The 12,774-nt window shown below is 42.5% G+C and overlaps 1 protein-coding gene across 2 annotated transcripts in view; it reads right to left on the reverse strand.

The window, feature by feature from the left end:
• The window catches only part of selenoe (selenoprotein e), a 36,133-nt gene extending 25,786 nt beyond the window's left edge, over positions 1-10,347 (reverse strand). The window contains exon 1 of one of the 2 annotated variants that reach the window (XM_060843953.1): positions 10,100-10,347. In XM_060843953.1, coding sequence (XP_060699936.1) covers positions 10,100-10,132 — 33 coding nt within the window. In that variant the 5' untranslated portion in view covers positions 10,133-10,347. Of the gene's footprint in view, positions 1-2,078; positions 2,163-10,099 lie in introns of those variants that run through there. The other variant, XM_060843952.1, reaches the window with a different exon arrangement.
• Positions 10,348-12,774: the final 2,427 nt, after the last annotated feature.

Below are 12,774 nucleotides of genomic sequence, written 5' to 3' on the forward strand. Positions count from 1 at the left end.
CCTGCCAGTATATTAGTCCCCTTCCAATTTAGGTGCAATCCATCCTTCTTGTACAAGTCACTTCTACCTCAAAACGGCTTCCAATGATCCAAAAATGTGAATCCTTCTCCCATATACCTGCTGCTCAGCCATGCATTCATCTGCTCGATCCTCCTATTCCTCCCCTCACTAGCTCATACCACCTGAAGTAATCCAGACATTACTGTTCTCGAGGACCTCCTTTTTAAATAGAAGCCTAATCCTCTGTAATCTCCCTTCAGAATCTCATCCCTTTCCCTTCCTATGCCGTTGGTTCCGTTGCATACAATGACCTCCTGCTGGCCCCTCTCCCCCTTGAGAACATTCTGCACCCTCTCAGTCACCCTTGATCATATGTTTTTGTGGAGGTGAGTGATTATCAAGGGATCCTTCTATCAGATTATTATAACAGTAAGGAACACTGTCGCTTTTATCAATGCTTCTTTCATTGCTGCATAAGACTGGAAGTTGAAAGAAGAAAAACTTTTCTGTTTGATCATGGTGAAATGAGAAAAAAAATCACTTTAAATATATCTTGGTAAATTCTCAGGCAAGAGCAAGCTTGCTGTTTGAATGTATGTCTGTATATGTATTTACATCCACATGTATATTTGTGCGTATATCTATTCAATGTACATGTGTGACTGTGCAATTGTGAGCATGTGTCTGAATGTGTACGTGCATGTGTGTGTTTGCATGTTTGTCTGTCTTTTTGCATGTCTCTGGGAGAGTTAGTTTGTATGTGAGTGTGATTGTGTATATTTGTATATCTATGCATGTATGTTTGAATGGTTCTGTGAATACTTGTATGTGGGTACCTGCCTATACCAGTGTTTCCACGTGAATGCATGTTGATGAATTTCTTCAGAAGAACTGTCAATTCCATCTCTGTCCACAGAAGCTGCCAGACCTGCTAAGGTGCTGTGCCAATGTTTGACGGCACTAGGACCCCTTGACCAACAGTGTGTTTTCTCTTGGCTAAACTGAGGACTAGACCCCACCTCTTTTCTGACATGGCTAGTTGGTTGAGTAAATGTGCAGCGTATTTGCCACGCAGTCACCTGGCACATGCTGTAGGTGTTGGATTGACATCAACTTGGTGTGTCATTCCTAAAGATGACCCCCTCAACACGGGACACATCCTAGAGACAAGCAGTGTGTCTTTGTGGTTGCACTAAAGAACACATCAATACAGCAGTACTGAAGCACCAATGCACTTTTAGGCAAGACAAGACATGGATGGTGCATGCATGCAGGTGGACACCATGCGAGTAAGGGTGAAGAGAACAAGCGAACAGCACTGAGACAGAGCCTGGTCCAATCCACAAGTTCAATTCCTCTCCCTGCAGACAAAGTCTCCCTGCTGCTGCCTTCACTTCTAGGTCCTGGCACATGCTGCAATACAATTCAGTGCTTCCTACAGCTGGGTGACAGAGGTGGCATGGTGTTTATGAGAGGTAAACAAATGTCAGATGCCTATATCCATGAATGAGGGGCCAATGATTGTGCCCTAAGATGCTGATCAACATGGAGTTTCTTCATAGCCAGCAGGTAGCTGAAGGCATCACGTACCTGCTCTGACCTCCACGTCTAACTTTTTAGCAAGTTCGGTAAGATACACAAGTGAATATTAATGAAGTGAGATGCAACATTAAGAAGAAATGTAACAAGCTATAATTCCCCTTAATTGGAAACTCGCGGGTGTGGCTCTGATTTGCTCTCAATGTTCTTGATGGAACCTCTCATCCAATTCTGCCACAATTCTTATTGGAGCCCACGTTGCTCAGATTCTGCTCTGTGTGATAGAGGTTTGCAACACTGTCTTCTTGGGAAAATTGTGTTTGGCATCTCTTTAATTATTTCTTGATATCTAGTCTGATGTTATAAATAAGATCAGAACACTACAATAATAAAGTGAATTCTTTATACTGCTCATTGAAAGAAATCAGTGGGCCCACTCAATTTTAACACTGAGATTGAATAGTTTTTGATACAGTTAAAATCAGACTCAGTGTAGCCTTTCTAAATTTTCAGGCAGCCTTACCACCTTGATAACATACCTGTCTCTGGCATTGAACTTTCCAACCTAGTTTTGTTTGTCCACTCATCTGCTGCCTCCAATGATGTAGCTCCAATCTCAGCAATTACAGTGAACTGGAGATACTCCATGCAATATTGCTGTGAGCGGAACACCATGCACTGGTTAAAATTTTTCTGGCTTTGTTGTTCTACCCTGTCTGGCAGCAAGGTATTTCCACTGTGGAAAATTCCAGCGCACGACTTGCAACCACTGTGTATAACCACTAGATGGAGCTTTCACAGTCAATACCAGTTTAACCATGAGGGAAATATCTTCAGAAGCAACAACATGGCTCCTTCAAAACTGCCCGTAATGAAAATCAACTAGGCAAAAGTGAGGACTGTAAATGCTGGAAACCAGAGTCTGGATTAGAGTGGTGCTGGAAAAGTACAGCAGGTCAGGCAGCATCCAAGGAGTAGGAAAATCGACATTTCGGGCAAAAGCCCTTCATCAGGAATGGAGGCAGGGAGCTTGCAGAGCTCTCCATCCGACTCCTCAGATGTGGCCTGACCTGCTGTGCTTTTCCAGCATCAATCTAATCCAGACTCCTGTAATGAAAATCATTCAACCTATGGCCCATTTGTAGACCACCCTGGATTCCAGGCCAGGTTGGATTATTGCAAAGATTTTCTGTTTTTGGTGATGTATCAATGATAAAATTGTGTTCACACACTTGCCTAATTACTGAGTCATAGAGATGTGCAGCACAGAAACAGACCCTTCAGTCCAACTATTCCATACCGACGAGATATCCCAATCCAATCTAGTCCCACCTGCCAGCACTTGGCCCATATTCCTTCCTATTCATATACCCATCCAGGTACCTTTTAAATGCTGTAATTGTACCAGCCTTCACCACTTCCTCTGGCAGCTCATTCCATACACCTGAAAAAGTTGCCCTTTAGGTCCCTTTTATATCTTTCCCCTCTCACTCTAAACCTATGCCCTCTAGTTCTGGGCTCCCCTACCCCAGGAAAAAGACTTTGTTTATTTATCCTACCCATGCCCCTCATGATTTATAAACCTCTATAAGGTCACCCCTCAGCCTCCTACACTCCAGGGAAAACAGCCCCAGCCTGTTCAGCCTCTCCCAATAGCTCAAATCCTCCAACCCTGGTAACATCCTTGTAAATCTTTTCTGAACCGTTTCAAGTTTCACAACATTCCTTCCAATTTGCAGGAGACCAGAATTGCACACAATATTCTAAAGTGGGTGAAACAATGTACTGTGCAGCCGCAGCATGACCTCCTAACTCCTGTACTCAATACTCTGACCAATAAAGGAAAGCATACCAGACGAAATACAGTGATACACATGACCAGTTGGGAATGCTTGAAAGACAGTTAGCTCTGTGCCTCATAGCACTCAGTGTGAACACTCAGAATATGTCCAACAATCCCTCTAATTGGTCATTGGCGAGGTCAAATTTTTGTTGACTGGGTTGTATTCCGCAATCATTTATAAACCAGAATCCAAACACAGAACGTGACACATCTTTTATATTGTATTAGGTGGTGTAACAATCCTGTGATTCAAATGCACACCAACAGGTCACACTGTAGATGAGAGCTTGTGGGAGGAGTCAAGTATTGTTTTCAAGGCTCTGGTTCCTCAGTTACATAGCCCGTTTTTAATCACATCTTACCCTTGACTGACACACTCATCCCAGAGTCTCCCTTGAGAGAAATCCCTGGACTCTGAAGCTTTGTCACATAATAAGACCAGGAGGAAGACTTGAAGAGTGAGGCTCTAAAGTTAAATTTGGACAATGATCTCCCCACAACTAAGGGTTTTCCTATCGGGTTATTACTTAAATCCACCATTGATGTGTCCTGTAAGTGGTTTGGTAATGTGCCGTCTGGGCTATTACAGACTGGCACATGTTCGAACCCAATAGTTATGGTTGCCTTTAAGAAACAGGGAACATTTGAATTCTCCAGCCACCGCAAAGGGAAAGATATGTATGTACAGTATTTTCATATGTGTGTGTGTGTGTGTGTATATATATATATATATATATCCTGTCTGAGATGTTGGTGCTCAATAGGAACCTTTTGGAGCAAGTGACAAGTTGAACCCATTCTGGTTTCGACATCAGGTTTTCCCAGTAGCTGCAACGAGTTTCTGAAAGAACTGTTGGCCTGGAAGTGGTTACGAAGATAAGAGGAAGAATTTTCTTGCAGTTATAGTTCATATCTCATGACCAAGAAATGTCTGAAAGCACTTTACAATGAATTTAGTACTTTTAAAAAAAACATTGCTAATTTGTGCACAGCAAATTTCCATAAACTGTTATGTGATAGTGACCAGGTAATTTCTTGTTCTTTTTTTCTCTCTGTGACATTAATTAAAGAATTTATTTGATTGCCAAAAAATATAGAAATAATATTGCTCTTTATAGGAAAATTTATCTCTGCCTGAGAGGGTACATTGCATCTGAAAGACGGCAGTCGTGATGGTGTAGCATTCCCTCAGTACTGGAGTGGAGTTTTAGCTTTGATTTTTATGCTGAACTCCTGTGTTAGGAACTGAACTGGGAACCCTCTGACTGAGAGGTAAGCATGTTTCCAACTGAGATACAGTTAAAAGGGACAACGTGAGAAACTGGGTCTTGTTGAACTAAGCAGTAGGCAGTGTTCGTGCTGTTGTTTATCTATAATAAAATTCCGAGTAGAGATCTGAGGTCTGAAATCCAGCAGAAATAATAACATTAGCATTCCACAGCTGGGAAAGCAATAGTACAGAGCAGGGCAGGGCCTTGGCAGATCTACATCGATTGGTCCCACTGGAATTAACTGTCTGACTGTCTTCCCTTCACAGGATTCAGGGCTAAAACAAAAATGGAAAAATACTTTTGAGTGCTGGAAAGTGCTTTATTCCTGAGTGATTCTGAACTCTGACTCTGAACTAACCCCAAATACTGACTGTTTTAAAGAGATTGACTTTGAGCCTTCTCAGTTAGCCTCAAGCTATCAAAACTTAGCTGTAGACACTGAGTAAAACAAAATGATGATGGACTCTCACTTGCTTCCCTACGGCTTGTGTCTCAATTTTAGCTCCTGTCCAATGAATATATATCAGTAAAAGGGAACATTTGAACTCTCCAGTTGCTGCAAAGGGAAAGATGTGTGTACAGTATTTTCATATCTCTGTACAGTGTATACTGGTTAAAGTGCTGTGATTAATTTCTGTTTGATATTCACGCATATGGGCAGCACGGTGGCACAGTGGTTAGCACTGCTGCCCCACAGTGCTGCAGACTCAGGTTCAATTCCCGCCTCAGGCGACTGACTGTGTGGAGTTTGCACATTCTCCCCGTGTCTGCGTGAGTTTCTTCCGGGTGCTCTGGTTTCCTCCCACAGTCCAAAACAAAATGTGCAGGTCAGGTGAATTGGCCATGCTAATTTGTCCGTAGTGTTAGGTGTAGGGGAATGGTGGGGGTGGGTCGGTGTGGACTTGTTGGGCCGAAGGGCCTGTTTCCACACTGTAAGTAATCTAATCACCTGCCAGTATCAGTATCTGCTCACCTTTACGGTGTGGATCTGCCTTCAGGACTATTTAGAAAGCTCATTGTGGGATATCTTCCACAGACAAAGGTGCAGCTGATGCAAAGAAGGAGAGCACACTTATCAAATGGGTAATGCAAAAAACAATGGAGGCCTTTCAGCCCACTGTGCATGTACCAGAATATAGAATCATTTTTCTCAAAACCGAATTAGATTTATATTGAAAACAGATAGAAACAAGAAGATCCATTCCAGTTGGACGAAATAGATCAAAAGATCATTCTCACTCACTAGAAAAATAGAATATCAAGCAGTGACCAGCAGTCATAAGTACTTGAATAAGAGAGGAGTGAAGTACTAACAAAATATATTCCAACTAGAAAGCCTGGCACTGCATTAAGAAGTGTTTTTCATAGATAAATACAAAGGTATAAATACAATAGTGTGCAATGTGAATAAAAACGGAGGAGGAACTATTAAGGGAGGGTTATAAGGAATCTTCAAAATTTCACAGATGCTTAAGAGCTTCTCTGAACTATGGACACAGTGTCGAACTACTCTTACATTTCCTTTCATACAGCTCTTTGCTGCAGCATTGCTTGGTGTCCCATTAAGGTCCAGACATATCCCCTTCGCATACAGCTGATTGGCCTCTTAATTTGACTGCAGTGAGTGAGTTGCAGGCTTATGTCATAGAGTCATAGAGATGTGCAGCACAGAAACAGACCCTTTGGTCCAACTCATCCATGTCGACCAGATATCCTAACCTAATCTAGTCCCATTTGCCAGCACTTGGCCTATATCCCTCTAAACCCTTCCTATTCATAACCCATCCAGATGCCTTTTAAATGCTGTAATTGTACTAGTCTCCACCACTTCCTCTGGCAGCTCATTCCATACACACACCACCCTCTGCATGAAGAGGTTGCCCCTTATGTCCCCTTTATATCTATACCCTCTCAACTTAAATCTATGCCCTTTAGTTCTGGACTCCCCCACCCGAGGGAAAAGACTTTGTCTATTTATCCTATCCATGCCCCTCATGATTTTATAAACCCCTATATGGTCACCCCTCAGCCTCTGATGCTCCATGGAAAACAGCCTCAGCCTATTCAACCTCTCCCTATTGCTCAAGCCCTCCAACCCTGACAACATCCTGTAAATCTTTTCTGAATCTTTTCAAGTTTCACAATATCCTTCTGATAGGAAGGAGACCAGAATTGCATGCAATATTCCAAAAGTGGCCAAACTAATGTCCTGTACAGCCACAAAATGGCCTCCCAACTCCAATACTCAATGCTCTGACCAATAAAGGAAAGAAACAACTACCCTACCTACCTGCAACTCCACTTTCAAGGAGCAATGAAACTGCACTCCAAGGTGTCTTTGTTCAGGAACACTCCCCAACATTCTTGGAACACAAAGTAAAGTCAGCAAAAGATAGATTTATTGTAAAATTTAATATAACTACCCTGACAGGACAGTAATGGATGTGCCTGCCTGGATGTGCTCACATTTGAAGGAGCTCAGAGCAAATTCAGGGCCAGATACAATGTGTAAATGGGAGTGAATGAATCCATTCCTGCACAGCACCAAGAGGGTTGGTTTGTGGAGAGATTTGCTGGAAAAGCACAGCAGGTCAGGCAGCATCCTAGGAGCAGGACAATCGACGTTTCAGGCATAAGTCCTTCATCAGGAAAGAGGGCTGGGGGCTGAGAGATGAAAGGAGAGGGGGTGGGGTTGGGGGTAAGGTAGCTGAGAAAGTGATAGATGGATGAAGATGAAGGAGAAGGTGATGGACAGGTCTGGAGGGCGGTGCTGAGTTGGAGGCTTGGGACTGGGATAATGGTGGGGGAAGGGGAAATGAGGAAGCTGTTAAAATCCACATTTATTGCATGTGGTTACAGGGTCCCAAGGCGGAATATGAGGAAGAACGCCTAATGTGCAGCTTGTGTGTGACTCTGACAGTGTTCTTTGTGTCTATGTTGTGGGTTTACAGTCTCACTGGAGGAGAAGCTGTCAGTAGAGCAAGGTGAGCTGTTATAGGTCTCAGAGTGTGGTGCATAGAGTGAAGTCTGGAAGTGGTCCCACCTGATAGGTTCTGTATCTAACATTATACATGGAGCCAGTTTATCACGGAGCACTCCAAACTGCCAAGGGGGGATCTGAAATTCCTCCAGCACATGATCAGTAATTCCATCAGATTATAATCTCTCCCTGCCATTCAACTATACACACACAGAGAGACACACACGCACACACTACATCCTTCCTGTTTCATGTTTCTTCCTGCGCACGGAGCTAGGAGTCTGACCCATTCCATCTACACTATGACCAATGTGCGCCAGGCATCAATGTGTTCAGTATGTCAGGTCATTGAGAAGCCTGCCATATGAACTCTGCCCCTGCGCGTCGGCAGAATGTGAGGATGAGTGGCTACAGTGCTCACCGAATGAGACTGTATAGCTCAGCAATAGAAAGTCCATCGCTGATGCAGCGACATGAGCAACAAACACCAACGTCAGCGAGCTCCACAGAATGTTGTACTTAACGAGCAGTGGGTTATAAACCTGTCTTTCCATTTCTAGAAACCGCTTGAATTTAATTTGGATGCAACAAGTGGTTTCCTTCTGTGCTGATGAAAGTGAGCTGCTACAGTTTCAACCCAGATCCAAAGTCAACAACATATTTCAGCAGGTCTGAGAAAGTCCACCCAATCAGGGCATCACAGGAATAATGGAGTGGGTGTGCTTTCCTTTATTATGATTGAGGTTAATGATTGCGACATTGTCGGGTGAGTATTGCTCTGCAACTATAACCCATGTTGCACCTGACCTGGAAATATTAGTGGGTACAAAATAGAAGGAGCTTTAATTTGCCTTGAACCTTTTCTGTATCTTCTGGGGGTACTGGCTGGACCTCTGGTTTAGTAGAGTGATGCCAAACAATGCAAATTGAATTCCCATACTAGCTGAGTGTCCCATGAAAATCCCACTTCCTTTAGCTTGTCCCTCACTTGTAGTGTGGTGAATCTCAGGTTAAACCACCATCAACTGTCTCGCACTCTCTAATGACCCCTCCAGCCCTCTGGGACTGCGGCAACTTGACCTTTTTTTATCACTGGATACTGACATGAATTCTATGCCCAATGCTGAAATCCCACTGATTTTTAGACCAAAATTAAAAATCAAACTGTAAAATCTTTTTTCATGACAAATTTAAGAGCTGCATTGAATGTTCAGAGAGTTCAGTTTAATTATCAAATGATCTATGAAGTACTCTTTCAACAGTAGATGGCAGACTGAGGTTGTTCCTGTCAGGTTGTAACGTACTGGGCAGTTATAAAATGGAAGTTGGAAAGCTAACTCCTATATAATCAAAGTATTTCTTCTATTTACATTTTGGTCTGGTAGAATGGAGGTTTCCTTCAAACTTAAGGAGCATTCTAGTCACAATCCCACCCTATAGCTGGTTTCCCATGCACTGTGACTTTTACCGAATCTCTCCGCCAAAGGTGATAACTGTTGCTGAGGGATAGTTTTGGGCATAGTCCAATCTCCTATATCTCAGTCCGGTGGCTATTCTTTCTGTCAGCCTGGATAGTTACTACCAGGGTAAGTGGCCGTTTGGGGGTTTAGTGCAGGCCCAATTCAGACATCAGTCAATGTTCAGGGATCAGAGAGAGGAGGAGCATTGAGGGTAATTGTTGAAACAGTACTGCTATTCCAACATGAGATCAATTAATTCACTACAAGTCAGGAATTGACCCTTCTCGATCTGTCGGCCTCTATAACTAACCGGGTAACCTCCATCTATTGGGCGATGAGAGGGTGGAACTTCTCTTGATTGGATGCAGATTTAATCTGAAAGCATTCCTGGTGGTTACAGTGAAAGAGGTCACAACTGAGGTCACTGTATCATTTGGAGCTCAAGTCACGAATTTGAGAATAGTGCATGGGGCAATAATCTGAAAATTTAAACCTGTGACATCAAGCTCGATCTGTGTTGGACAAAGCAACAGCCACTGTAAATTTCTCAATCCGGGAATACTTGCTGCTCTTTTTCTTAAAATAAGTTCAGTGCAGTTTTTTTTTGGGAGCTGTTAAAGAGCCTGAACGCTCTGAGCAACAAGAAAGCAAGGAGCCGTTGCTATTTCCTCCCTAAGCAGGCCTCCCAGTAACCGAAGCCATGTGTGCTGAAGGCTTGTGGCTCCACAGGCACAGGGCAGCTCAGATACATGACAGGCAGCCGACACAAACTATGTGTAGCATCAGGAAATCAGGCAGAGATCTCAATCTGTGCAAGATCCTCTTGGCTCCACAGTTAGGTTTGTGTGTCTGAAGACAGAAGTAAGCCGTTCTCCACTCCTGCTAATTTAACCAATTTCTCCCTCAGAAATCTTGCAACTGACAGAGACACTGTTCTGGCATAGAACTCTCTGACCTTTTCCCTGTCCTCTGTGTTATTTTTCTTTGTCTCAGCATCTCTTCTGACCTGATTATTGGTGAGGATGCAAGTTCCACACATCCACGGACACCCTCTGGCACTGATCGTCCAAGAAGGTGATTTTTACCACGAGGGACATCAAATGCTGTCTTCACTCTAACCTTCACTCTTTCAGTAGAAATCATTAGGATAGGCAGGAAACCTTCCTCAGCTGATTTTGTTTACTCTCCAGCCCAGTAGATACTTTCTGGCCGAATGTCCAGCTGTTGATAGCTAACACAGCACGAGTGGGGAATGGATCCTGCCCCACTCTGTTTACCCAGTCAGGCACTGGGGAATTCTCCTTGTTTTCCCTTCCTACTCAACATTGGTTCTTGTGTGAGGCTGTGGTAGTGACGTATGATGTGAGTTCCAGCTTTAAATTACTGCTGTGTTTCCTGTCTCCAGCAAAGTGTTGGTGAAATTCCCTCAGGAAATGAAGCTTGGGTTTCATAGTTGCTATAGATTGTGCCGCTGGAGAAGTGCTCAATGAGAGCCTCATATATTCCCACTAACTTGACAGAGCTGTGATTGCCGCTGTCTGCATATCACTATTTGGCACGGTTCAAGAAGTTCAAATTGACCCAGATTTCAGGAAGAATACCAGCATTTCTAATCCACATGCCTTTAATAATCTACAAATAACACAAGTATTTGTGGTAAGCAAGGGAAATCATGAATTGTGAATCATGTATTTCTGGATAATTATTTTCCTTATTGTTGAGTTGTCGATAGTATAACGTGATCAGAAACATTTTCAAACATTACTATTATATCTCCTGATAAGAAAGGATAAAACACATTAAACACTATTAAAAGCAAACTGCTGAGGATGCTGGGAATCTGAAACAAGCACAGAGAATGCTGAAGAAACCGAGCAGGTCTGGCAGCATCCACAGAGAGAGTTAACCTTTCAACTCATATATGACTCCTTTCAGAAAAGTAACACAAAAAGCTAAAATTAACATGAGCTGCAACAACATATTACCACCACACATCCTGAAAGATATGTACTTTAACAAGCGGTACTCCATTGTACAGCCTGTGAAAGGCCAGTCCACAGCTTTTAACTGATCACCGATTTCACACAGTGTCAGAATCACACAATAATCCCAAAATGCAAGCTCATATTGGTTTTGCCAATTATTCTCAATATCAACAGTTCAGCAAAGACAAGACTATAGGTATGCATAGACCTCAGTATTGTGGCAATTCATGCGATTCCAACCATACTCACTATGATAGAACAGACAACATGTGATACAACTGAACCTGTGAATGATCTCAAACATCTCTCCCCGGACCAATTCAACATGAACAACAATGTTACCTGGGATGCATAGCGCAGGGAGACAGGAAACGCAGCCACAATTTAAAACTGGAACTCACATCAAAGATCCTTAACCCCATTTATTGATCCTCCAAGGATGGGCAATGCACACACTCAGGAGAAACTTTGAGCAGAACTGAATGAGATGGAACAAAATGATTTAAATCAGAACATCAATGACCACACCCTTGAAGTATCTCAATCACATATGTTTTAAAAAAAGATTGAACTATAAGAGAATGCCTAGATCCAAGGTCTGGAAGAATTGAATGTTAAATTTTCCACAACATGTCTTTTTTCCAAGCCTGATGTGAAGCATGGAAGCCTCTCTGCATAGTGGGAGAATACCAGGAGCTCACATATCCAGGATGCCATTTGACAGTATTGTTGATGATGGTTAACATTCGGTCTCTCAGTTCGCCAAGACCTATCCCAGTAGCGCATGGATATGATTGTTGAGAATGTAGATAGCTATTTGCATATCTGACAATACCTCAGTCATGGGGAAGGTAAAGGCAGAACAAGACCACTAGTGAGGCCATTGTCATTACTCTAGGCAACACTGTGGCGTGTTCGGCTCTATGTGTTGCCATGCCCAGGTCTGACAGTTGGTTGGACATTGAGTTGGTCAATCAAGAGTGAACCGATGCCAACCAGCCAACCACAGAGGATACTGATTAAAGAAAACAAAAGGAGGGAGAGAATTTTTTCTAACTAGTCTTGACAGGTGCAGAGTGATTTTTGGAAGCTTTGAAACTACCTGCATTGTTTTTACACTCATTTTCTGTCCTGTTAAATAATTGTTGAATGTTCTGACAAAAGAATCCCCCCAGCCTGTAAGAAATTAATAAGTAATTCTGGAAGTTGTTTGCATTCACCAGTGACTCTGAAATCATACATGTCTGGGAATAGCACATTGTCCAAGAATTGCATGAAGGTTTGGCATCCATTGCTCAAAACTGTTTATTGGAATGACAAATTCCAATTCTTTTGTTTTCTTTTAATTTATCCCTTAACTGCATCTGTTTGGCTATTTATCTGTGTGTGAGTTAGAGTTCTGACTCAAATAAAATTTGGTTTCAATCATAGATATTTATTAAATTAACTTATTGTTTAGCATTGTCCAGCTAATGTTACCACATTAATACTAAATTGTTAATTCTTGTTCAAATTATAAACTTGGTGTCCATGGTCTGTCATTTGTAAAGCCTGATGAAGAACAATTGGGCAAATTTGAGAGTCACTGAACATTTTAATTTCACTATGTTGAGAATCCAGGAATAATATAGCTGATTTAGTTAGGCTTGGTACCCCTGGGTTGCAACACCATAACCTTACTTGCTGATCACCATAG

This window comes from Hemiscyllium ocellatum, chromosome 24 (assembly GCF_020745735.1).
Source record: "Hemiscyllium ocellatum isolate sHemOce1 chromosome 24, sHemOce1.pat.X.cur, whole genome shotgun sequence".
Classification (NCBI taxonomy): domain Eukaryota; kingdom Metazoa; phylum Chordata; class Chondrichthyes; order Orectolobiformes; family Hemiscylliidae; genus Hemiscyllium; species Hemiscyllium ocellatum.